Consider the following 26,260-nt stretch of genomic DNA (forward strand, 5'->3'; position numbering starts at 1 on the left):
AAACACCTCAGGGGGGACACGTGTCTCAGGTTATGCAACTCTGCGCTCACACTCTGGAAACTCCTTGTGGGAGGCCAGCGTTGGGCTGCTTGATCTGAGCATGGGTGAGCGCATTGGGCTTCGGCTAGTGAGTTCCTCACTTGGAGAAGGGAAACTGGAAAGAGAGGAGGAAAGGGAGGGAGGGAGGAAAGGAGAGAGTGAAAGACAGAACAAGCACCTATCCCTTCCTCCCGCTCGTTTTCTCCTCTACACAGAGAACCCTTTGTTACCCAATCTGTTTTATTTTTTAAATTTTTTTAAAAAAGATTTATTTATTGGGCCTCCCCTGGTGGCGCAGCTGTTGAGCGCTGGGCTGCGAAGCTGCCGCAGCCTCTGCAGCGCCAGTTCAATCCCCGGCCACAGGGCGAGGGTCCCACATGGCGTGCAGACCTCTCCTGCCGAGCCAGCTGCTCCCATCAGCAGTGTCCTTCCTCAGTCTGCCTGTTCTGTTCCCCGCTCTGGCTCTGGTAAATCCTCGCACCCTCGTTGCGCTTCTGACTGTATAAATAAATAAATAAATCTTGTATAAAGATTTATTTTAAATAAATTATTTATAAATAGATTATTTTAAATAGATTATTTATAAATAAATAAATAAATCTTAAAAAAAAAAGATTTATTTATTTATGCATACAAGAGCTGGAGTACAGGCCAGAGATGTGGGGGCTGGGGCGGGGGTGAGAGGATTCACCAGAGACAGAGTGGGGAGCAGAACAGGCAGATCTATTGAAATACACTGCTGAGGGGAGCAGCGGGCGAGACAAGAGAGATCTGCTGAACCATGTGGGTTGCTCCTTGGCAGGCCAGGGATCGAACTTGTGCTGCAGAGTCTGTGGGTTGCTTCATGGTGCTGTGCTTAACCCCTTGCGCCACCAGGGAAGGCCCACAAACTGTTTTAAAGGCTGTGTGTGCCTGCATTTGGGGAGGAACATTTGCTGAGTCCCTACTGTGTGCATGATACATATATTATCTCATTTAACCCTTATTTAATTTTTTTTTGGAGAACAGAAAGGCAGATTTATTGAAATACACTGCAAAGAGAAGCAGTGGCAAGACAGGACAGGGCTGCAGTGCTATTTAATTTCTAACATAGGCTTGTGAATTGCTGATACAATTAATAGTCCCACTTAACACATACGCAGAGGCTGAGATTCAGAGAAAGGACACCATTTCCTCAAAACCACACCACCCGTTAGTCTGACGCCACACACTCCCTCCTCCTCCCAGTGCCCCATAAGAAGTAGACAGTACAGGGCCTCCCCGGTGGCGCAGTGGTTGAGCGCTGGGTTGCGAAACTGCATGCGGCCTCTGCGGCGCCGGTTCGATCCCCGGCTGCTCCCCGGCCACCAGAGGAGGGTCCCACATGGCGTGCAGACCTCTCCTGCCGCCCGCTGCTCCCCTCAGCAGTGTACTTCGGTCCTTCTGCCTGCTCTGCTCCCCGCTCTGGCTCTGGTGAATTCTCTCACCCTCCAGCGCTTCTGACTGTACCCAGTGCATGTATAAACAAAACAAACAAACAAACCAGCAAACAAATAAATAAAGCATGCCTCTATAAAAAAAAAAAAAAAAAAAAAAAAGAAGTAGACAGTACAGTCCCCAGAGGGCTTTCGCCCACATAGCCTTATCTCAGCGTCCCCGTCACCCTGGGGAGGCAGGTATATACAGCTCCCATTTTATAGATGAGGAAACTGAGGCTCAGAGAAGGAAGTGATGGCCACTCAGTCAGTACTCAGCTGGAGTGACCAAGGTTAAAAAACCTCTGGAGCTTTGGTCTTTCCACACCAGGCACCTCCCACACTCTCTTATACCAGAGGGGAGCAAAGAGCTGATTTTCTGTGTTCTGTGCTCAAAGGTCAGTGGTTTTCTGTGAATCGTCTCTCTGTGAACCATCTTTCTGTGAACCATCTCTCTGTGAAGGATGGGTGATGCCAGGCACTCCAGTGGGTGACTCACCTCTGGGCAGAGGGCCTTCTCTCTTCCAAAGATTGGTTGCCCAGGTCTAAGATACCCTGAGGAGGAAAGAGAGAGGTGACATTTTCTGAAACATTCACCATCCGTCTTCAGACTTTCTGCTCTTCCTCCCACATAATGTATCCTCCCCGCCCCCAGCCCCATGATTCCCAGCTCTGACCTTGAAAGATTGCAGGCTTTAAGAACAACAGCGGTTTTCTTCACCTTCCTTATCATCCATCCATCCAGTCAGGGAGTCAGACACAAATGAATAAAATGAACAAAGAGGAAAAACTCTGACGTCTTGGACTTCATATTCTCAGGGAGGAGACAGACAATCAAAACTTCAACCAACAATGTAAAATTCAACATTAAGTAGTGAGAAGTGCTATGAAAAAAAATGGGGGTTTGAAGGGAGAGACTGAGAGAGGTGGAAGGTGAAAGGAACTCAGGAATGGCAGTCAGCAGAGACCTCCTCGAACAGGTGGCATTGAAACGAACGATGGAGCCAACTGGGTATCTGGGAAGAATATTCCAAATAGATCCAAAACCCTGAGGCAGGAATGAAGTTGGCCTATCTGTGGGCAAGGAAGCCTGTGTGGCCGGGACTGAGAGATGAGCAAGCAGAGGGAGGGATGGAAGCCATGCTGTCAGACTCACCCAAGAATTACAGCTCATTATCAGCCCACAACACCCCTGGGAGGTGAGCGGAGTGGGTGGAGGGAAGGCAAGAGAGCAGAAGGTGCCTTCATTCACTCATCCAACAAATATTTATTGAATGTTTACTATGTAGCAGACCCTATGATAGCCTTTGGGTATGCGAAACAGACCTAGTCCCTCTCCTGGGTGAGCTTCTGATCTACTGGATACACAATAAACAAGAAAACAAAGAAATAATTGTGTACATATAAATTTTAGAGACTGCTGTGAAGAAAGCTATGTAAACGTTTGGGAACCATGTAAAAGTTGGCGTCAGGGGAAGTTCTTTCTGAAGAAGTAGCGTCAAAGCTACCTGATAGATAGACCTGAAAGATGAGTGGAGGCAAAGGAGGAGCTGCAGGCAGAGGAGACAGAACATTTGTTAGAGCCCTGGAGACATCAGGCGATGATTCTCATTTATTGGAGGAGGAAACAGAGTCCAGAGACACGGGCAGAGAATCTCCAATGTCATGAATCAAATGGCTGAACCACTTTAAGGAGATATATTGCCTCACACCCTGTTATTTTTCTCTTGCACCAACTGTTTTAGCTGTTTGCAAAGAGCGGATTCTAATTTCTGTGGATTCTAATTTCTGAAAAAACAGTTGCACTATCTGCACCTGGACCAGCTGCTGGGTGGAGGCCGTGGAAAAGGACCTCCAGGGTGCAGGAAAAATGGGAGGAAATGGAAAATCCACTGAGCGATCGGTCAAGTGAAATGATGAGCTGAAGTTCATCGCGTCCTCGCTGCACACGCACCATAACCCCAGGCGCTGTGGTTATGTCAGGCACAGGGCACTTGCCCATGGCATGTAAGATGTCAAGATGACATCTCTATCGAGAACTCAGGCCATGGGATGATGGAAAGGTCCGGGACTAGAAGCCACGGGAGCTGGGTGTAGACAAAGCTTTACAACCCAGACAATTCACTTCAAACTCTTTGAGCTTTAGTTTCCTCAACTATAAGCTGGTAGTGAAAACACTAGTCCTTGTCCCCCTCTAAGACAGTCTGGGGTAAGCAGATACAATAACTTAAGCAAAACCTCTATGAAGAACTGCAGTTTAGCACCCTGGGAATGGCTGTGTTGGTGTTATCTGCACCTTTCTCCAGCTGTCAGAGTGGCCATGGCAGGGGAAGTTTGAGGTTAATATGCCAGAGTTTCTCAGGGACAACTCTCTCAGCTCTTTTCCAGCACCTTCCGCTCTGTGCCATCAAGAACAGGACACTTCAAAAATGTTTTTGTGGGGAGCACAGAAATCAGGGCTGTATACTCCAAGTGACAGCACAGTGAGAAAGACTCAATGAAACCAGACTTTGGATCCTGTATTAATCAGCGTGTGCTGCATAACAAACAGCCCCCCAATCTCAGTGGCAAACAGCAATAGCACGTGGGTTTGTCAGCCGCAGGTTTGCAGGCCAGCAGGGGCAGCTCTGTTACAGCTATGTTGTCATTTCTCCCCTCCAAGCCTATCTTCTCATCTGTGAAACACAAGTCATGTTACCGGCTCAACAGAGTGAGAGTGAGGATGACGTTGGATGCTCCTTTCTAAGCAAGCACATCTTCCACGCGGGCAGGTGAGCTGCTGGTGAGCACTGTCTGAGCCAACCCGTAACCCAAGAAGCGTTCTGGCCTGGAAGCTCATGCCCTGGGAGACAATGAGGGCCATTGACTGAGCCAATCACACTGGCTGCTCCCTAGATTCAGACTACAAGAGTGAGCCAGTGAGTTCATAAAAGAGAGTGGCGTACATCCAGGATGAAAAGACAATCTCAAATAAGGACCATGCAAGAGCTGGAAGCTGGAGATAAACCTACCAGGCCCTGGAGTCATCGTGTTCTTTGTCTTCTTTTTTCATTTTAATCCTCAGTTCCCGCCCCTCCCCCTCTTAGTCTCCCAATAACCACCACACCAGCCTCAGCTTCCTTTCCTTAAGGAGTCCCAGCGAGGCATGCTTCCTTGCCACTGCGCTGCTGTGCTAACACACAGGAGATGCAGGTGAAGCTGCCATCAGTTTGGTTGCTAGTTTCTTAACCACTGGTGGCGATTGCTCATTCATCAGGGAGCTGCTTGAGAGCAAATTGGTGTTTCCACCAGGATTTTACCAAAAGGCTACTAGCCTTTTGGATCTTGCTGGTGTCCTAGGGGTTAAGTCTCAGCTCTATCATCTTTATAGCCTGAGTTCAATCCCCGGGCAAGGAGCTGACCCACATATGGTGCAGCAGACCTCTCCTGGCTTGCCTACTGCTCCCCTCAGCAGTGTATTTCCGTCAGTTTGCCTGTTCTGTTCCCCACTCTGTCTCTGGTAAATCCCCTCACACACACACCCCCATCCCCACACCTCTGGCCTATACCCCAGTTCTTTTATTTTTTTAAGATTTATTTATTTATTTATACAAACACTGGGTACAGTCAGAAGCGCAGGAGGGTGAGAGAATTCACCAGAGCCAGAGCGGGGAACAGAACAGGCAGACTGACGAAATACACTGCTGAGGGGAGCAGGGGGTGTGGCAGGAGAGGTCTGTGCGCCATGTGGGACCCTCACAGGCAGCCGGGGATCGAACCGGCGCTGCAGAGACTGTGCGCAGCTTCGCAGCCCAGCGCTCAACCAGTGCACCACCAGGGGAGGCCCCTGTACCCCAGTTCTTACACACACACACACACACACACACACACACACACACACGTTTATTGTATAAATGACCAAATAAGTCCATTTCCACGCTCAAGGCTCTAAAGAAAAACATCCAAATGGCAGTCATCTGTTTATCCACATAGCAGACATTAAATGAATGTCAACTTGTGGCAGATTTGGGGCAAGTGCTAAGGATACAGCCATGAATTATGACAATGTCCTGGCTCTCGTGGCGCTGACACCCAGTGCAAAAGGATGGAGAAGTGGAGGAATAAAGACATGAAGTCGGGTAGGGAACGTGCTCTGGCAAAAAGGAAAGGAGAGGAGTGACTGGGAGGATGAGGGCTATTTTTAGAATTCCTGAAAACATCTCAGTGGATGCTGACTCATTACATGGACCTTGGTTTGCCTCCGTTACAATGGGAGTGCTGTTGGGTGGAGAGGTCTGGGATGGAAGTTCCCAGTCTTGTGGTTATGCAAGGCAGTGGCTGGACATGCCACCACCTCTGGAAACACCAAGCTCTCATTATCTGGAAGGAGGGAGATTTGCATGGAGCAAGGAAGGCTAGAGAGGGTTGGTGCCAACCTGGGAAGGAGCCCCACAGTCCACTCTGCCAGCAGCTCTGAAAATAGAGACATGATGACCTATTATTTGCTATGTGTGAGGAGTTATCGGGCAGGGGAATAACTCAAGTTTCTGTGAGCATAGACATGGAGAAAATGTACATGTGCCCCATAGGTGTGCAAAGCACCACAGTCTCAACACTCATGATGGAACTAGAATGACTCTCAAGTTACAAACGAGGAAACTGAGGCACATAACATCCTGCCCCAGGTCAGGATTGTAGCCCAGATGGCTCTGACCCTGAAGGCTGTGCTCTTAATCCTGAATTTTTAAAAAAAGATTTATTTATTTATGCATACAAGAACTGGGGTACAGGCCAAAGGTGTGGGGGGTGAGAGGATTCACAAGAGACAGAGTGGGGAACAGAACAGGCAGACTGACTGAATTACGCAGCTGAGGGGAGCAGCAGGAGAGGCAGGGAAGGTCTGCTGCGCCATATGGGTAGCTCCCTGGCCTGTGGGGATCAAACTCGTGCTGCAGTGGCAAAGGACAGCTTGATAGCACTGACACTTAACCCCTTGCGCCACCAGGGAGGCCCTAATCCTGAGTTCTTAATATAGTTTGAGAGAAGGCTGCCTGCCAAAGCAGAGGGACAGCTGGAGGATTAGTGGTCTGGGGGCGAGGAGAGATGGGAGTTAGAAGGAGCAGTGAGGGATTGGAGCAGGCTTCCTGGAGAAGGAGGCATTTGAGCTGGGCTATCCAGGGAGGATTGGCTGTCTCTTGGGCTTGGTGTCTCTGGATGTGCCGGGCATGAACCAGCCTTCTTAGTTCTGGCTTAGGAGTCCAGAGAGAAGGTGGGGGCAGCTTCACCCTGTTCTAGACCAGGTCTCAGCTCCTTTATCAGGTGCAAGCTGCTGCCCTGGTCTATTCCCACAATGCAATTTTATTTAGTCATAAGGAAAGACAAAAGGTTACTATATACAGCCAAATGGAAGGAGTTCTAAGGAATGATGTAGTAAAGCTAGCCAGGATGACAAAGATGTTTACATAGCAGATGATTCAACAAAGCAAAATACTTAGAAAAACTAGCAAATACGAATAAATGAAGTGAGGTTTCTGAGGTTGAGGGAGGAGGGAGGGGGGTGGGGGGGAAGTAGGGTCACAGGAATGTAAGGGGTGAGGAGGAGAGAATTTCTGGCTCTAAAACCCATGTGATTTTGTTTGGCTTTTTTTTTTTCTTTCTTCACTTGAGACATCAATTATCTTTTAAAAAAATATTTATTTATTTATGCATACAAGAACTGGGGTACAGGCCAGAGGTGGGGGGGTGAGAGGATTCACCAGAGACAGAGTGGGGAACAGAACAGGCAGATCTACTGAAATACACTGCTGAGGGGAGCAGCGGGCGAGACAGGAGAGGTCTGCTGTGCCCTGGCCAGCTGGGGTTCGAACTTGTGCTGCAGTGGCTGCAGTGGATACCTTCATGGGCTGCATCTTAACCCCTTGCACCACCAGGGAGGCCGGAGACATCAATTATCTTTGCAGGGTGTTGGGGACACAGTGGAGTGAGAGATACAAAACTGAGGAGAAAAACTAGGCATTGTAGGGGCCAGAATCATTTATTATCTCAGATTTTTATTTTTCTTACTTGTGTCCCATGTAGGCAATTGGGGACTTCAGTTCAGTTCTACAAACATTTTGCTTTTTGAAGCCAAGAAGAACCCATTTGAAATTTGTAAAGAAACTTAGGGCCTAGTCAAATTACTTTTAACCCGTTGGGGACCAGCACTTTCTTATGGATATAGAGAGAGAATCCAAAGTTTCTTGTCCTGAGGAAATTTATATCAAGACACCTAATCTAAGGAAATAGTGACTATCCATGCAATCTTGTCCCCAATCCAAGGAGCTGGGGTTAAAACCCCACAAACTTGGGGCCTCCCTGGTGGAGCAAGGGTTAAAGTCTAAGTGCTATCAAGCTATCAACAGCCACTGCAGCATGAGTTGGATCTGGGCCAGGGAGCTGACCCACAGGGCGCCCTCTCCTGTCACACCCGCTGCTTCCCTTAGCCATGTATTTTAGTAGATCTGCCTGTTCTGCTCCCCACTCTCTCAGGTGAATCCTCTCCTCGACCCCGCATGTCTGGCCTACACCCCTGTTCTTATATGCATAAATAAATAAAAATAACTCTTTAAAAATTATTTTTAATGACCTAATCTACTGGCAACTAGATTAGGCCTTCCTACTATTCTGTGGAAAGCAAATATAGCAAAAATCATCTGACCTGCAAAAGGATTTCCTACTCCGATATGAACATCTTGTGTTTTTTCAGTTTATTTCCAAATCCTATGGAAGAGTAGTAAGAATAGCTGAAAATGACTGATTACCCTTAAATAGGGGGGGGGGCTAACATGATGGACATCTGAAGTCATTTCCAACTCTCCACTCCATAAAGTACGTGAATTTATAACATAACAACAGAGGCCAAAATACCTTAATTCTGAAGCCACGCATAGATATATATACATACATACATCTAAATATATCTATGTATATATCTATGTTGATTTATGTTTCTCTGTATAGATACACACACACATACACACACACACACTATTTTTTTCAGGGAGAGGTAAGGTCAGGGAAGTTACCCTCTCTTCCAGTCCCCCAATTAATCCTTTGGGGTCCAAAGGATTTTACCCCCAACCCCACTGTTCCAATGCAGGGGTAAGACAGACTCACACTTACTTTTTCAAAGGGTGGCAACAGATTTGAGTATGGAGATAACTTGCAGACCAGTTCTCAGAATGATCAAACTTTTTAGGAGGTCTGAAACCCAGAAAAGGGATTCTTTAAAACAGAAGTCAGCCAGTTTGAGACCAAAGTCTGCCTTGTCCATTGCTTTTTATTCAGCTGATGGTTTCTACATTTTAAAATGGTTGAAAAAAGTATAAAAATAAATAAATCTTTGGGCCTCCCTGGTGGCGCAAGGGGTTAAGCACAGCACCATGAAGCAACCCTCAGCCTCTATACCATGCGTTTGATCCCTGGCTGCCAGGGGAGGGTCCCACATGGCGCAGCAGACCTCGCCTGTCTCGCCCGCTGCTCCCCTCAGCAGTGTATTTCATCAGTCTGCCTGTTCTGCTCCCCGCTCTGTCTCTGGTGACTCACCCCCCGCACCAGTAGCCTGTACCCCAGCTCTTGTATGCATAAATAAATAAATCTTAAAAATTAATAAAAAGTCTTTAAAAATAAAATGGTTGAAGGAAAATTAAAAGAATAGTCTGAAAGTTAAGTGAAATTCAGATTTCAGTGTCCATAAATACTGTTTCATTAGGACACACCGCGCACATTCTTTTAAGTCTTTCTGTCTGCCTTGGAGCAACCCGCTGGAGGCTGCTGGCTAGGGGATCCGCAGAGCCTGAAACATCTCACTCTTTACCAAAAAAGTTTGCTGTTCCCTGAAAACTAGGGGTGTCCACCCTCCATGTGGAGAGTCTTCGCACCTCCAGAGGGGAGCGCATTCGGTTTGAAGCTTGCTGATCTAAACCGAAGCCCCTGGACAAGTCCGTCCTCTCCCTGGGCCTCAGTTTCCCTTGCTGCAAAATGGGGTGCGCCTCAGCGATCTCTGCGGACCTGCCTAGGCAGGGTACCCAATAAATGATGCGCTTTGGGGTTGCTGGAAGACCGGGACTATGGGGTGTTTGGAAGTCGGGCCGCGAGCCCAGGGCGGGTCCCTCGGGGTTTCCAGCTCCTCGGCAGACGCTGCGCCCCGAGGCCCAGCTTTCGCGGGGGAATTCCGGGCGGGGTGCGGGCCGCGGGGGCGGGCCGGGGCGGGGCGGGGCGGGGCGGGCCGCCTATAAGAAGGGCCGCGAGCCGGCCCGGCCACTCTTGGCAGCCTGCGCCCCACCGCCCGGCTCGGCACCATGGCCCCAGCCCTCCTGCTCGCGCTCGCGCTGCTCCTCGTGGGCGCCCCGGCCGCCGGCGCCGAGTCGGTAGGTGCTCGGGCGTCCTGCGGGGACAGGGGCCGGACCGCTGCCCGCTTTGTTCCGGGGACCTGGGACAGGGGTGCCCGGGGATCTGCGCCGCCCCCAGCTGGACACGGAAGCGGGGAAACTTTGTTGGAAACTTGGCTCCGGGGTCGCGGGGCGCCTGGGAGGGAGGCGGCACCCCCGCGCCCGGGGCTGCCAGCCTGCTGCTCTTCCCGCCTCCCCTCTGCCCGCCAGGGGCTCCAGGCTGGGGCTTGGCTAAACCGTGTCACCCCTTCTCCCTCCGCACCCCTGCCCTGGTGATCCAGGGACAGTCTGGGGGCCCCGAGGCCCCCTCCCTGCCCTCTGTGGGTTCTGGGAGTCAGCAGCCCCGGGATCCGAGGGGGGCCTGTGCTGGGAAGGGGGAAGGGTCTAGGGTTCTGCTGGGCCTGGTTGCGCGAACGGAACGGGGGTGGGGGCGAACTGAACTCTGGCCTGCCCCCAGAACTGGCCCTGACCCCGCCACTGGCTCGTGACTTGGCCAAGGCCCTGCCCCTGCGAGTCTCGGTATCCCCACCTGCACCAGTGGCGCAGGAGGTGCCCGCTGAGCTTTCTTCAGGGACTCCGAACTGTCAAGGGAGACAGGAGTTGAGCCTTTGCTTTCTGCAGAAAGGGTGTTTATTTCTGCAAAGGGCAGAGGGAGACACGGAAGCCTGCGCCTGGAGTGGGGTGAAGGGAATTCGAGAAGGGGAGACCTCAGGGAGCTCTGAGAACTTGAGAAAGCTTCCCTTCTCCCTGCCCACTGGTCCCTGCCCTCGTTTTCAAAGTCCTGGGCCACCAGAAACTCCATCCAGCCCAGCTGCCAGCTTGGGGTAGAGGGTGGGGAGCAGGGAAGCATCCTCACTGGGGAGGGGGGAAGCACAGGAATTGGGAGGAACCTATCTACCACTCCAGGAAGCTGGACTTTGTGCCCCCCCTTTATGCCTTTAAACCCCATTTTTTAGGGGGGATTCCCTGTTTTTTAATCATTAATGCCAATTCTTTTACGGGGCTCTTATTTCCCTGAGCTAACTTAAGGGAAGGTCATTTGCCCCTGGCAGGCTTCTTTTGAATGAATTAAATCCTGAGCCGTAACTGTCCAGAACTTGCAGTGGCGCGTGGCAAACGTCTAGCGCTTACGGTGTCCCGTGGCTCTTGTTCTAATAGTTTTCTGATGAGTCTTCTAGTGATGCTATCAACTAGCTTGATTCTGACACCAGCCCTGCTCTTAACTGTCCTTAAACTGGTCCTGAGGCTAGAGAGGTGAACCACCTGCCCAAGGCCACGCAGCTCACCAGGGGCTGAGTCAGACTCAAATTTGGGCAACCAGGCTTCTAAGTTCCCGCTCCCCTTTTATCTTCCCTTGTAGTGTGATGCTGCTGCTAGGGCGGCTGTCTGTATCTGCCTTTGGGGAACTCAGGACTAGCTTGGAATCTGTTGAGATGTGGGGCTGACCTGCCTCAAGGGATTCTGAGGTGGAAGGACACAGACCCAGTGAGGCGTGACTTCTGCGAACTCTGGGCTACCTTGCCGGCAGGGTAGCGGTTGAGCCTAACCTGGAGCTCAGGTCTGCTGAGCCCTGGTGTGGTGCTCTGAACCAGGTCCTGCGGGCTGTGTTGGAGCCAGGCAGTCAGGGAAGCATTTGATGCCACGCTGGCTCCGGGTGGCCTGGCCACTGTGGGGAAGGAGAGACCCAGGAGGCTGCGAGGTCACTGCCTGGGAGGTCAGTGCCATGCCAGTCCCCGCTCAGCGGCTGCTGAGCCTGCAGGTGCTTCACGGTGAGGCGCAGACAGCTGTACCCAGGGCCATCGGAAGGATGTGGGTTGAGAAAGGGGGCTGTGTGGGTCTTGCACCTGGTGACCCATCAGCTGGGGAGCAGCTGTTTCCTGAGAGAGGAGCCCCGACTCTCTAGACCTGACCTCAGCGCTGACCTTCCTGGCTAATGTCACAGACCTTCCACCTCTAACTAGGTCACTGGTTCCCCTTTTGCCTCCCGCCATCGCGTTCCTCCCAGCGTTGTAGCCGGAAAAATCAGACCTAGTCACAGTTGGATTAGACCAATGAGATTGCGTATCGGCTCTTTTCTTTTTGCAGGTGGAGAAATCTGAGGTCTTGAGCCTGGGGTTTTTGCTCCTGACAGTTTTGATTTATAGAGAACATTCCATATGTAGGTCTGACGCATTTTATCTCACAAAAGCCTGGCAGGTGGGGATACGGTGATGCCCATTTTACAGATGAGGGAGCCGGGAGAGCTAAGAGGGCCACTGCTGTGGTCACAGAGCCTCTAGGCCAGCAGGAGCCCTGCCCAGTACGCAGCCTACCCCCCACCCCCAGGAGTGCCATTGGGTCCCTCCCCAAATTTTAGGTTTAAGCCAAAGGCCTGCCCTCCCTGTAGGTACCCCCATCCCTTAGTGCCATAGTTTTGGGGAGGGAATCCAGGCTGAGCCCTAGCCTTCCTCTGTTTGGCCCAGCTTGCCATCCTAAACCAGTTCTTCCTGTCCAGCTGGGAGCTTTCCCTGATCTGCCTCCCTGCCACTCCCTCCCTGGCCAATTAAAAGCAGCCTTGTTTTAGGAGCCTGACCCCCACCCCCAGAGGAGTTGCTGCCCAGGGGCCACAGCCCCTGACTTGCACTAGGCGCAGTCCATTTGGGGGAAGTGGCCCCACCCACAGGGTGTACTTTGCCTTAGAGACGTTGCTGACCTCTTTCAGAATTCTCCCCTTGATTGCCCAGAAGGGTGGGGGCGGAAGCCCAGGGGGTCTAGGACCCTTGAGTGGCCAGTGAGAGCTCTTGGGGCTTCTAAAAAGCCCTGAGTGCTACCAGATACCCGGTAAAATATTTGGGTCTGCGTTTGGAGGATTCCCTGAGGTTGGGTCCCTCCCTTTCCTTCTCTAGGTTGTTACCCCCACCCCAACTGTAAAACAGGGGCTTGAACTGAAAGACCTTGAAATCCCTTGCCACCTCTGCTGTTCTATTAATAATTAAATACTTGCTGTTGGAAAGGGACTGTGGAAATCATAAAGGCATTCCCTCCCAGTAGAAACTTATGGCTCAGGAGGAATTAACATGCTCCACCAAATTCCCCACACCCTCTTCCACCCACACACACCCAGGGCCGGAACTCTGCTCTATCGGCTTTTAATGAAATACCTGTGCTCACTTTGGTGTTGGGCAGCGTGTGTATGAGTGGATGGATAAACACGGTGCGGTGGGATTATTTACTACACTGTGAAGGCTTGTGGTGATGCTGTGAGAGGTCAGTGTTAGCTTCACGTTTATGGGAAACTAATGCTCAGAGAATGGAGTCATTCACCGAGAGCAGAAACAGGTGCCTGGTGTGAGTGTCCTCAGAATATTCCAGATGAAGACATGGACTTGGGCTGCAGGTAGATAGATACCTGGGTCTGCTTCTGAATTGCCGAGTGACCTTGAGTGCATGTGCCCTATCTCTGAGTCTTGGTGTCCCCAACTCTGTGAGGTGATTGGACCAAAGCAAGGGTCTTGCCCGGGGCCCTTGGATGGGGCTTTTCTTGGCCTCCTGGGAAGAGCTGGGCCAAGAAGAGAAGCTGAGGGGAATGGAGACATTCAGCTCTTGCCATCCCCAGTGCCTGGAAACAGAGGCCTCTTCCAAGGACTTGCAGTGCGGAGTGGCTGAATGAGGAGCTGGGAGCCAGGCTGGCTTCCCGCCCCAGCTCCCTCTTGGGGGGAATTGACTCTTCACTGCCCTCAGCCTCTGGACTGGTGGGTGTGCTCCAAATGACCACTTACCATGGGGGAAGGGGCTGGCCTGTGCTCCGTGAGTCACTGCAAGAGAGTGGTAGTGGCCTGCTTGAGTCACCCATTTCCTGTCAACCTCTAGGCTAATAGGATGGCCTTGGTGGGGGTGTTGGAATAGGCTCCCAGAGTTTTATCTTATCCTTTTGTTATAGGGCAACCCCTTTTCCCCCTAACACTTTGGGAGCCTATTAAAGATTGTCAGCATTTGATTGTCCAACGCCTCAAGGGAACAATAAGGAAATACTGCTACTAGGCCCCAGGCCTCCCCTGCATCCTGGACTCTTGACAGGGTAGAGTCCTCAGAATTGGCCTTTAGATATCTACAGAGGAGATTAAGCTTCCCACCCTTCTTTTCTTTTTCCTTAAAGCAAAAGCAAGACTGCTGCAGGTTTGAGTTCAGGGCAAAGCTGCTGGGGCAGCTCTGACTTGACCGTGGGATTTGGAGTTCTCGGACTCCACTCCTTGCTTCCTGTGATGGGCTGGAGGGCACCTGGAACGGTGGCTTGGGGTCACGCTGCTGGACTCCAGAGGTGTGAGTCCACCTCTTTCTCTTGTCTTTGGTGGACTTAAGCTTAGCCTTTCCAGGCCCCGGTTCCTGGTGGGTAGGAAGGAGGAACTCTGCGAGGCTAACAGGAGCCCGCAGTAGCCTAACTAAGGCGGCAGCCGGGAGAGCTCCAGGATCCGGTCTGGTGGGGAGGAGACTATCCTCAGAAGTTCCCTTCCTTGCCCAGAGGCCAACTCCAAGCCAGGTGGTCTGGTGCTTTGAGGATTCTTCCCCCAGGGCCCTTAGAAAGTTCTCTCCCCTCCCCCCTACAGCTGCTAGGTGGGAAGGGAGGAGTATAGATAGGGTGGGGCTGGTGGAGCCCAAATCTATTTGTCTTAGAAGTGGGCTGTTTGCTAATTATCGGATGGGTTTATATTTAAACAAGAACCAGTTCCCAGCAGCTCCACCCTCCTGGCTCTATCTGCAGGAACCCCCTGCTGAGCAGCTTGCAACCTGGAGGGAGAGGGCCAGGGGCTTGCAAAGGGTCCTGGACCACCAAGACACTACCTAGGGATGGTGGGTGGGTAGGTGGGTGTGGGTGGGTGGGTGGGTATGGGCGTCGTCATCCCCCCCAAGTTGCAGGGTAGTTTTCCTTAGGACAGGACCTCGTCCCTGTAGATCCTAGTCTTTTAGGGGCTGAGTGAATTACAGATAGCTCTCCAGGCTTTGGGGTGGTGTGTGTGCATACCCATAAGCAATGTGGACTAAAATGTTAGTATTCTGAAAATCGAGTTTTCATTAGGGGTGCGGGGAGAGGAGAGGGCAGGAGTCATTTGGGCCTGCTTTAACCCTAATAGTGCAAGAAACCCGACCTCCTGGGCTGGTTTGTCATTAACTCATTTGGTGACCTTTGAGAGCAGCTCTGCTCCTGCCAGCCCCCTGGCTGGTACCCCGGAGGCCACATGCCTGGAAAGAGCCTACATTTTACAGTCTGAAAACCTGAGCCCCCCATCCACTCACCCAGGGACTCACAGTTAGTTAATAAGTCACTTGACCGATGTGAGCCCCAGTATCCTCTATAAAACACCTGGGACACTCGAGGGTCATAATCCGTGTTTGACAAACTTGTAAAGAGCAGGCTTGAGTTGAGTTTATTATTAGTGGCTAGACAACGATCCTTCGCCTGACCTGGGGTTGGCTTTGGAGAGGTGGTGTGTGCACACGTTGAAAATGTAAAGCAATGGTTACAGTTCTTGGGGTTCAAAATTTTTTAGCCTTTTCAGAGGACCCCAGGGATTCCCAGAAGATCACTCTGTGGTCTTAACAATTCTTTCCAACTTTGGGCTTCTCCCCGCTGCCCGTCCTCTGGACCAGGCCCTCCTACTCCGGTGGGGAGCCCCTCCTTTTGCCTAGCATCTCCCCTCCCCCATTCTTCAGGCCTGGAACTCAGCTGCCCCAGTTTTCTCTGGCACGGTGCAAGAGGCTGTTAGTCAGGTGACACCTGGGGTAATGGAAAGGGGGAGGCAGGGAGAGACTGGTATGTGTGGAAACTGTGACTTGGTGGAGCCTGGCCAGTCTGTGGCCAGGCCTTCGGGGACTGGCAGTACCACTGGAACCTCGTGGCATCGGGGTAGGGGTGACCAGGGCCTGGGCTGGTCACTGGGAGTGGGGACACTCCTTATCCTGGGGAAGCCCGGTGGGGACAGAGGTCTGTGGGACAGATTGACCCCGTCTGGAGCAGTGGCTTCCCTGTGTGGTAGGGGGGAGCTGGGAAGGGGCAGGAAGCCAGTACCCAGGGCTGATCTAATCAGCCCGGACCAGGCTACTCTGCTCTTGAGAACACCGGAGGCTTGTTTCTGTCCTGTCTGAGGATCCAGTGGGGACTCGGATCTGAGGAGATTACAAGCCCCAGCGTCAATGCACCTCTGTCTCTGAGGCCCTGTGGGAGCCAGCCCCCTCCCGTTGTCTCTGCCTGGAATCAGAGCAGTGCCCAGCTTGGTTCCTGGGCCTGGAGACAGAGAGAGGCTTGTCTCTTCAACTGTCTTTTACCCATGGGGAAACTGAGGCTTATAGGAGGAATCTCCAAAATCAACTGGGGAGTCCGTGACAAATCTGGGAGGATGGGGAGATGTCCTGAATATCCAGAAACTTCCCTTCCCCCCTCCATTCCTAGCTGACACCCCAGGATCCCAGGGCCCTTGGCTGTGGGAATGGGCTGCTCTTGGAGGTTGGTCAAAAGCTGCCTGATGGCAGTGCCAGGCCTGGTTTCTCTCCTGAGCAATTGTGTTCAGAGTAACCTGACCTTGGAGCGGCTGAGCCTGGGCAGGGATGACATTTGAACCCCTGCCCCACCCCCAGACCTGGTTTAACCCTTCAGGCACCAGAGACAGCTTGTGGATTGGTGTGTAGTTTCTGTTTGCCCTCTAGCTGTTTTATCCCCAGGCCAGGAGCTACTTGGGGTGCAGATCCCTAAGTAGTTAATTTCAGTAGTCTCTGGCCTGCAGTCTGCTGCTTTGGGGAAAAAGACAGGTACTCAAGGTTGTGTGACCTTGGGCAGGCCTCTGTCAATCGCTGGATATTTTTCTCTTGCATAGTCTGAGAGACCTGGTTGATGATTGAAAAGTCTCTGGTCTCAGGGCAAAGTAATAATCTGTCAGAGTGCTGTCCTTTCGCAGTTAGCCAAGCATGGACCCATCCATGCGGATCACCTTTCTAGCAATGGAACTGCTCCTACACCTCTTCCCAGGTCTCTCGGGACCTTTTGAGCACTAATCGCCCCAGCCCAGCCGGTAGAAGGCAGATAAGGGTTCATAGTAGCTGCTGGTCCTTGTGCACCTGCTGTGGACCAGGCCACAGCTGAGCCCCTTGCATGTGCTAAAACATTTCACTTCATGTTCATCATCCTGGAGGCACTACTTGCCCTGGTTACAAAAACAAGGGAACAAGACTTCAAGATGTGGGATAACCCCCAGCCTCATGTAGTTAGAGAGTGGCGGGACCCCGCTTGGCTGGGGCTTTCCTCCCATGCTGGAACCTTCCTTACCCCCAAGGTGTAGTCTTGATTGTGCGCCCCCTGGTTTGCCTCATTCTGGGGAATAGCTGACCCTTCAGGAGGGGGAGGAGGGAGGACACAGCCTGTGTCCATGGCCCCTTCCAGGGATCTCCTGCCAGGGCTCAGTAGTTGGAACCCAGGGCGACCCTCAAGGCCTGTCTTCCCTAATTTGGCTCATCTAGTTGCCCTCTGGTCTCAGCTGCCTAAAAGAAGAGTCACGTGTGCTCCTGACCCTACCTGCCCCTGGGGAGGAGCCAGGTAGGAGAAAGTCCGCCCTGACCCTGAACTTCTCCCTGGTACCCCAGCCAAGTTTCTGTTCTTTTGTTTAAGCAATATCGCTTTCACCTTTGTTTACTGCCTGGCCAAGGGAAGGGGTGCCCTGGAGCTCTGGCCAGACCCAGACGGTGTGTGTTGTGGGTGTGAGTTGTGGGCTGATGGTTAGCATGGAGGGGTGAGGTGTAGGTGGCAGTGAGAAGTCTGGTTGGTCTTGAGAAAGACCTAAGTTTGAATCCCAGCTTTTTTGCTTTCTAGCTGTGTGACTGTACAGATGCCTCAACCGCATTTCAGTTTTCTGCAAAATGGGTAGAGCCCTTCCCAAGGTGGTTATGCCAAGGACATGAGCGCATTTCAGGAGGCATTTAAGGAGGAACCCAGCCTGTGGATAGGCAGAGATGACATTTGAACCCCTGCCCCACCCCCAGACCTGGCTTAACCCTTCAGGCACCAGAGACAGCTTGTGGATTGGTGTGTAGTTTCTGTTTGCCTTCTAGCTATTCTAGTGGATGCATGTGGCATCCACTCTTGCTAGTGATCCCAGTGCCAGGCTTTTCCTAGGTGACAAGCTGAAGGACTTTGGGATAAGTTGGGACCTTTCCTATTTCATGCGTGTAGCCTAAGCACTGGTTGGGGAGTACCTCTGGGGGACAGCTGCTGCCAGTGGGTTTGCTGAGGCCCTTCCTGTGGCCATTACTCTTGCAGTGAATGGAGAGACAGCTCCGGCCAGGGAGCCAGGAGACCAGGAGACCGAAGTTCTCCGTCCAGCGCTGCAGCAGGGGTGACCTTGTCCTTTGATCTCTTTGCTGGGTTATAAAAGGAGAAAGCCCGGCTGAGCCCCCTCTTGGGAGGTGTTAGTCCCTGGAGAACAAAACATAGCCCACCCCCTCTTCTTTTCTATGGATAGTACTGGGGATGCGGCTGGCATCTCAGCCCCCAGGCGCTGAGCCTGGGTGCCCACCAGGCGGCAGGACCAGCAGGGTGTTTGCCGCCCAGATCACTGCCTTATTCAGCTGATGCATCACGTGTCTGTGAGGACAAAGGTGCAGGGAGACCTGCGCGCCCAGGGAGTGTGCCTGTGCACGCACACACATGTGCACACACGTTCCCACGCAGGGACGGGGTGAGCTGGGGAGAACAGACCGCAGCCTTTGCCAGGAGCTGGGTGGGGACCCTCTCTGGTCAGGACTGGGCCCGGCTGCTGGGTGGCCTGGTTCTTCAAAACCACCCAAGGCTGAATGGGCCTCTTCTGAAAAGAGTGGGGGAAGGGAGGGCTGTTGGTGGCCCCTCCCCCACATACACAAAGGAGTGATTGCTCTGGTCTTGCCAGCTAGTGTTAAAGGGCTCCCGCCCACTGGGGCGGTGGGCCTGGGGCTGATGAAGGGTTTAACTTCCTGTGCCCGCCCCTCGGCCCTGCCCACAGAGCAGCATCCAAGCCCCTGGAATGACAGCAAGTCCGAGGCTCATCAAATGCTGCCTTTGAAGACCCCGACCCCAGAATAGGTGTCCTTAGGGGTTGACCCTCAGACAAGCCCTTTCTCCGCTTCTGTAACCTGTGTAGAAATGAAGGGTGAAGGGCGGCCAAGCAACCACAAGCAGGGCTGAGCGGAGAATAAATCTGGGATCGGCCTGGGTTTTGCTGCTGTTTTGGCCACAAGGTCGTCCCGCCTCCGCCTCCTCTCAGCGGCTTCACTTCGCTAATTTGACATGGGGGTAGTCGCTCTCAGCCAATCAGCGCGCGAATCCCATGGGTTGTTTTGAAACACCCCTTAGCACTTTCACACACTAGGAAAGTCGGTGTGTAAACAACATTCCATGGGCTGCTGAGGACCTGGGGGAGTGTGAGGGTCTCCAGGACCCCAGCCCCCTGACTCCCGCGGCCACAGGGGCTTCCCTGTCCTGGGCCAGATTTGCTCTTCCCGCAGCAAGCATCCTCCTAGCCTGGGTGGGATGACAGGCCTTTGGACACAAGCGCGCGCGCGAGCGTGTCTTTATATGGATGTGTTAAAAGCTTCCCTCACCCACACGTGGAGACTGGTCCAGTGTGGCCACTCTCTGTCAGTGTCCAGACCTTGGGCAGATGACTTTACCTTTCTGAACTCTTGTTTCCACCTAGAAAGCCTCCGAGGTTCTGCTCTTTGAGATTATGAGCCCCCTGGGGAATTCGCAGCAAGGGAAGGGAGGGGGGCAAGTGCTGGTGGTGGGAGCTCAGGGACTGCCCAAGGTGTAGGCAACTTGCGAAATCTCTGAGGAGCTTCCTCCTGAGCTGCCAGGCCAAAGCCACAGGCACGGCAGGGCTGTGTGCTGTGTGCGGGGGCTGGAATTCCAGCACCAGCAGCTCACCAGCTCCCGATTCCCGAGTCATGAGGTCATCCTTAACCAGGACTTCACCTCTTCTGGCTCCCCACCCCCATGTGTGCCAGGCCTTCAGCAGAGACTCCCCGCCAGTGGGAGGGGGAGGCTGCCCACCCCTTCCTCCCTTCCGGGAATCCGGAATCAGGCGCATGCCCTGGTGGGGGTGGAAGAGGGCATGCGGCTCTGGCCCGGAAGCCAGTGGAGTGAGTACAGGGAGAAGCGGGCCTCTCTGGGGATAGGAACCTGGCTTGGGATAGGAACCTGGCTTGGGAGTGCTTTCACCTTCTGGGCTCTGCCTGTGTCACTGGCCATCTCAGGGAGGTGAAGGACAGCCTGGGGGCAGACAGAAACAGACCTGGCCTCTTTCCACTGGGAGCAATGTAACTAACTCACCCTGTGACCTTGGGCCAATCATTGCCCTGTTCCAGGCTCAAATTCTGTGAAATGGGAGGGCAGGACCTCCCTCGCCTCAAGCTGGTGTTCTGAGATTCTGAGCAGGACCTTCCCCCGCCACCCCAGCTCCTGGAATTAGGGGATCTGGGAGTGATAATCAGAATGCCTCGGGGAGCTGTGTGCGCTGAATGTAATTGAAGGCCTGACCCCTCTGGCAAAGAGTAGACACATTAATATCTGAATTAATTGGTTAATAGTGAGCTTTGCCCAGGTCTGCTGTGCCGTGGGCAGACAGCAGCCTGAGTGTGGAGCCGAGAGGAAGGGTAGTGGGCATTCAGATGCCCCCTTCTCTCTCCGAGGGACTTTATCTTCAGCTGGCTGGGCTCCCGGAGGGGTGCAGAGTGGCTGATGCACCTCTGTGGGACCTTGGGAAAGGCTTTTTTGCTTCTCTGGATCTTCCACACTTTGCTTGTGACAGCTGCTCCGTGGGGGGTGGACCTGAAATTCCACTAGATCAGCTGGGACCTCATGGGGGGCCGGGGGCACTGTGGTCCTGAGGGCGCTGGAGGTCTGTGGGAGACACCTGCCTCTGCCTCTCTGCCTGTGCTGGGTGGCAGGAAGCCTTCGTGGGAACAGTCTGGAAGGCTGCATGGAGCGTGCACTTTTACTCGGCTGGATCGCAGGTTCTGGGCCGCTCCCTGGCCCGAGGCTGCGCTGGAGCGTGGGTGAGGCGGGCCTGCCCTGCCTGCCTCTGCACAGTCTGACTCAGCTGGGAAAGGTGTCCCAACTGGGCAAGACCAGAGCCAGCAGCCTTTCCCGGCCGTGGGTGAATCAGCTGTGCTGCCTCCTAGGAGGCACCCTGGGAGACCGTGTCCTCTGAAGTCACCCTCTGCGGGATCCTCACTTCCCCATCCGCTACTTGTGACACCAAGGAGAAGGGTTTTATGTCTCTCATGCCCAGATTCCCTGGGTGTAAGTGGAGCCCCAGATGGGTCTGTGCAGCTTAGAACAGGGATGGCATGTAGCAAGCGCTTCATAATCGCACCCAGTAATACTGATATGTGGATTATTACCATCTGTATTAATTTTATGAACCCAGGAGGGCATAGACACTTGCCTAAGGTCACACAGCAAGTTAGGGGCTGGGAGGGGCTGGGACCTAGGACTCTGGGCTCTGGCCTGATCCCCAACAGCACCCCAGCTTACTTCCCAAAGGCTGGCAACACTACATCTCTGGCCTCAGGGGCCGCGATAGAGCCCTGGGGAACTGTTAGCTCATGTGTTTTTTTTTTTTTTTTTTTAATTCTAGATCCGAGAGACTGAGGTCATCGACCCCCAAGACCTTCTAGAAGGCCGGTACTTCTCCGGAGCCCTACCTGACGACGAGGATGTGGGTGTCCCTGGGCAGGAGCCTGATGACTTTGAGCTGTCTGGCTCTGGAGATCTGGGTACGGAGGGCGTGGTGGGCAGGTCGGGGACATGTGGCCTCCCCTGGAGGGTGACCCAGGCTGGAGCCTTGAGTTTTGTGGGATTTTCCTCCAGGGCCCCTCCCACAGTGGAGGGAAACAGAAGAGGGTGGGTCAGCAGTTTCCATCCCTGAGATTTTGGGGGCGGAGGGCCGTTGTTTGTTGCTTGAGTTTTCCTTTGTGGCTCTAGTTTTCTGGGTGCTGGCTTGAGTTTGGCCTTGGGTATGGGGTTCTGCAGAGAGCCCTGGCCTGCTGCTTTTGTTCCTTTGGCAAAGAAAGGAGCAGCTCAGAAGCCTGCTCCTGGCGATCCAGAGGTCTGGGAGGGAACCATGAACAGACCTCGGGGGTGGGGGTGGGGCCTCTGGGCGCAGGAGGTCCCTCTGCAGTCTTCTCTGACTTTCTGGCCCTGGCTGCTGGGCTGCAGGGCTACTGGGTGCAGGGTGCTGGCTTTGGAGTGCCCTGGTCCTGACTTCACTCTGCCACCCTGTGCCGTGCAAGGCTGCGATTCCTAACGTATAAAACAGGAAGGCCATGGAGTGGACTGGGCCGCGTGAGAGCTCTTGGCACATGCCAGCCTCTCAGTAAACAGTGGAGTTTCTAGTATTTAACATGGCCATGTAAAGCCTTCCTCTCGGTGAATTCCCTGGGCGGCCTTGCTAAATGTAGATGCTGATGCATTAGGCCCTGAGTCTGCGTTTCTAACCGGCTCCCATGTGACGCTGTTGGTCCTGGGTCCGACCTGGACTTAGCGGGGGTTTGGAGCTGAGGAGCAGCTCAGTTCCCAGCTTCATATCACAGGGAGACCAGGAGGCCTCAAGGACCCCACTTTACAGGTGTGGTGGCCGAGCTGTGGTGGGAACAGTCACTTGCTGGCCCTTGAGCATCAGGTTACTAGTTGTAAGTTAGGACTGCCCCCAACCATGGCGGAAGGGTCGTCATCTGGGGGTGACTGACCTCACATTCACACAATCTTTCTGTCCTTGCAGATGACTCTGAGGACCCCAAGTTCCAGACCTTGGTGAGTAACCGCTTGCTTGTGCCCCTCCTCGCTCCTCTAACCCTGTTACGGAATCTGTCCTCGCCCTACAAGGGGGCTTTGGTTTGGGGACCAGCTGTGGGTCATGGGCCCACAAGACCCTGCAGGGGTCCTAAGTCAATACTCAGAGGGGCTTGCAGCGCCCTTTCTGTGCCTGTGCTGGTATTTCCCAACACTAATGCCAAATCACATTGGTTTCTAGAGACAACATGCTTCACTTCAAAAGTGGCCATGAGTATTTCCCCACGTAATTAAATGTTTTTCTTATTCATTGTTATAGTGAACTCTGTATAGAACTGTATATAATAGTTTATCTGATTCCCCTTATTAGTGGAAAAGTTGTTTATGATATTTTGATATTCTAAAATGTGGCCCTTACAGTGAGCATCTCTTACACAGATCTCTGTGTAAGGACAAATGGCTGTATTCACAGGCGAGCCATTTCTGCAGTTGCCAAACTGCCCTGCAAAGTAGTATCCAGAATGCCCACTGACCAGCAGTGAGCGGGGACACCCGCGTCCCTGGACCCTGGCTCTCATCACTCAGATCCTGTGTGGGGCAGATACAGTAGAAAAGTCCAGGGAGGGATACCCGACAGCATAGTCTTGGCGAGGCTGCTGCTGATTTCTCCAAGACCGTGTGGTTCAGCTGGGGACATGGCAGGACCAGATTCTCCACCTGCCTATGGTCCTTGTCCCTGTTCTGGGTCCTTCCCCTCCCTGCACTGAATGTCCTTCCTTCCCCCACCCAGGAGCCTCTAGACAATCACATCCCTGAGCGGACAGGGCCTGGAAGGCGGATCCCCACTGAACCCGAGGAGCTGGAGGAGAACGAGATCATTCCCAAGAGGATCTCACCCTTTGACAGTGAGGATGTGTCCAACAAAGTGTCCATGTCCAGCACCGCCCAGAGCAGCAGCATCTTTGAGAGGACAGAGGTCCTGGCAGGTAAGGGCCTGTGCTCCTCGGAAGAGCTGAGAGGGGAAGAGGCCCAATAGGGGCTAGTGCTGTGGCCCATTCGGCTCCTTGGGACCACTTCTTCTCAGTGACACTCAAGGCGCCCTGGACATTGAAGGACCAGACCCCCTAAGGGAGAGGGTGACTCTGAATCTGTGTGTGTGTGTGTGTGTGTAGGTGCCTGCACACATGCGTACAGCCTAGTGGAGGGAAAGACTTGAATATCAAAGACTACTTAAGAATAGACAAGTTGAGTCATTCACTTGCCTTAAGTCCTTCTCATATTTTCAAAGCACTTTTAGAGCCTGAGTTTGGCACCTGGGGAGTTAATGATAAAAGGTTAAGAAGCCCAGCATTTCCTTAGGAGTGGGCCCCCTCCCCCGCTCTTGACGGCCTTGTGGCCTTGGCTCAACGGCTTTCCAACCTCATTGATTGGGTGAGCCTCAGTTTCCTTCTCTGTAAATGGGTACAGCGAGGCCTCCTTGGCTTGGAGCAATGATGCCATGAAAAATAGGATCTGAAATAACTTTGCAGACTGTAAAGGGCTGCTCTGATTTGTCAGTATAATCTGCCCTGGAGACTTCACTGCCCCTTCACAGTAAGTGACGCACAGGTCCCACAGGCTTCGTGGGACAGGTTAAAAGCTGAGAACTAGAGAGCTGATAGGTTTGGCTTCTGGCGAGAGGCGCAGTCCTTGCCTGTAATGGGGCAAGTCACGTCCCAGGGCGAGGCTCCAGGAGTGGCTCTGTCAAGCTGGTTGTCGGCCCCACATCTGATGGGTGTTGTCAGAGGGAACTCCCTTTCTGGCCAGGTTTACAGTCAGGGGCCAGTCTAGAGGAGCCAGTGTGGTGAGTGGGTGCCCTGAGCCGAGGCCAGGAGCCTCCATTCTGCCAAGAACCAGCTGGACCAGCCGTCCCGAGAGGCAGAAGTGGCCTGTGCTAAACAGGAGGGAGCCCCTCAGGCTGCCTGGCTGTGGCAGAACAGATGATCCTGCGGGTGAGAGACCCTGGGGCAGTGCTCCTCGCTTAGCCCAGCATTTGTTAAGCTCTGTGTGTTGTGCCAGGCCCTATTCAGGGTGTTAGGGATGCAGATATAAACCACAAAGGTTTACATGAATGATGATTAAGTATTCGCCATGCACTGTACTAAGTACTTTAAGTGGATTAATTTATTTAATCCTTAGGACAAAGGCAGGGGAAAGATAGTATTCCCATTTTGCAATGAGAGAAATGAAGGAACTTGCCTGGCATCGCACAGCCAGTACGTGGGGGAGATGGGAGTGGAACGTAGGCCTTAACCTCTGGCTGTATTTGCAGTAACAGAAGCCACGGCGTGGGGTTTCTGTAACACAGCAGTGTGGGCATCAGCGTCACACTTGTTTCCCCGGGGGTGTGTAGTGTGTGCCTGTCTGTGGAAGTGCAAGCCCCTGTGGGCAAGTGTGCCCCGCGAGAGCTGGAGCAGGTGTGTCTAGGGGGGTTTCCACTCTGCACCCTCCCGACTCCTGGCTCGGTTCGTGCTGAGCTCTTGCTGGGAGTCGGCCTGGTGTTTGGAAAGAACCTGATCTTGGACTCAAGTCCCTGCTTGCTGGGTGGTGGCTTTGTCACTTGAGCCCCGGGTTGTCAGTGACTTACAGCGCAACCGGCTTCTCCTAAATGAGGTCGCAAGCGTCAAGTGAGGCCTCCGCTGCTGGCGCCAGCGTTGGTGACCATGAGGCTGTCTGGCCGGGGCGGGGGAGGGCGGGCGGGGGAGGTCCCTGTGAGCAGCTGTCACCCCCTCGCCTCTCGCCCCTCCAGCTCTGATCGTGGGTGGCGTCGTGGGCATCCTCTTCGCAGTCTTCCTGGTCCTGCTGCTGGTGTACCGCATGAAGAAAAAGGACGAAGGCAGCTACGACCTGGGCAAGAAGCCCATCTACAAGAAAGCCCCCACCAACGAGTTCTACGCCTGAAGCTTCCTCGAGGGCACCGGCTTGGATCTGGGGGGGAGGGAAGTGGAAGGATTTGGAAGGGTGGATGTCAAGGGAGAGGGAGGGCGACCTAATACTGACCTGTCAGCACCTCCCGCTCTCGTGACGGGTCAGACGGGTCAAGTGTGAGAAGAGATGGCGGCTTCTGGGCCTGCCTGCCTCTTCCTGATTCTCCGGGACGCCACTGTGCCAGCCGAAATCATGGGGTGAAACTTGGCCTGTCTGTAGGCCTGCCTGGGATCGGATCCTTTCTTAACCTTCCAGCTTAGAAGCTAATTCCAGCTTCAGAGCATCTTCTCACCATGACACATCCGGGGCCCCTCTGAAGCTGGGGTGCTGGGTCGCGGTCGCCCCAGCAACTGAGAGGAGCACCTAGAACCTTCTGCACCTTGATCCATGTCCATCAAAGGGCACTTGTGACCACGCTGGGGCGTCTCTGCGGTCTCCTGGGGGCCACGCTAGGCTCTTTCAAGTGACTTTTGGAAACCTGACATTTTTATTTGGGAAGGGAGGGGGTTGGGGGGAGGCGGGCAAAGAGCTGACTGTTGATACAAAAAGGGTTTGTAGGATATTTGTAAATCTATGTTTAGGTCTTTTTGTTAATGGTTCATTCC

General features: G+C 53.2%; 1 protein-coding gene across 1 annotated transcript; it reads left to right on the top strand.

Annotated features, from left to right (window-relative positions):
- Positions 1-9,811: 9,811 nt before the first annotated feature.
- SDC4 (syndecan 4) lies at positions 9,812-25,722 on the top strand (the record flags this gene model as incomplete). The annotated part of the gene is made up of 4 exons (XM_084247953.1): positions 9,812-9,880; positions 21,535-21,687; positions 23,479-23,674; positions 25,477-25,722. 4 exons carry the CDS (start codon positions 9,812-9,814, stop codon positions 25,626-25,628), a joined length of 570 nt encoding a protein of 189 aa, XP_084104079.1. The 3' UTR covers positions 25,629-25,722.
- Between the last annotated feature and the right edge of the window lie 538 nt (positions 25,723-26,260).

The sequence above is a fragment of the Talpa europaea genome (genome assembly GCF_964194135.1).
Source record: "Talpa europaea genome assembly, chromosome: 11".
NCBI lineage: Eukaryota > Metazoa > Chordata > Mammalia > Eulipotyphla > Talpidae > Talpa > Talpa europaea.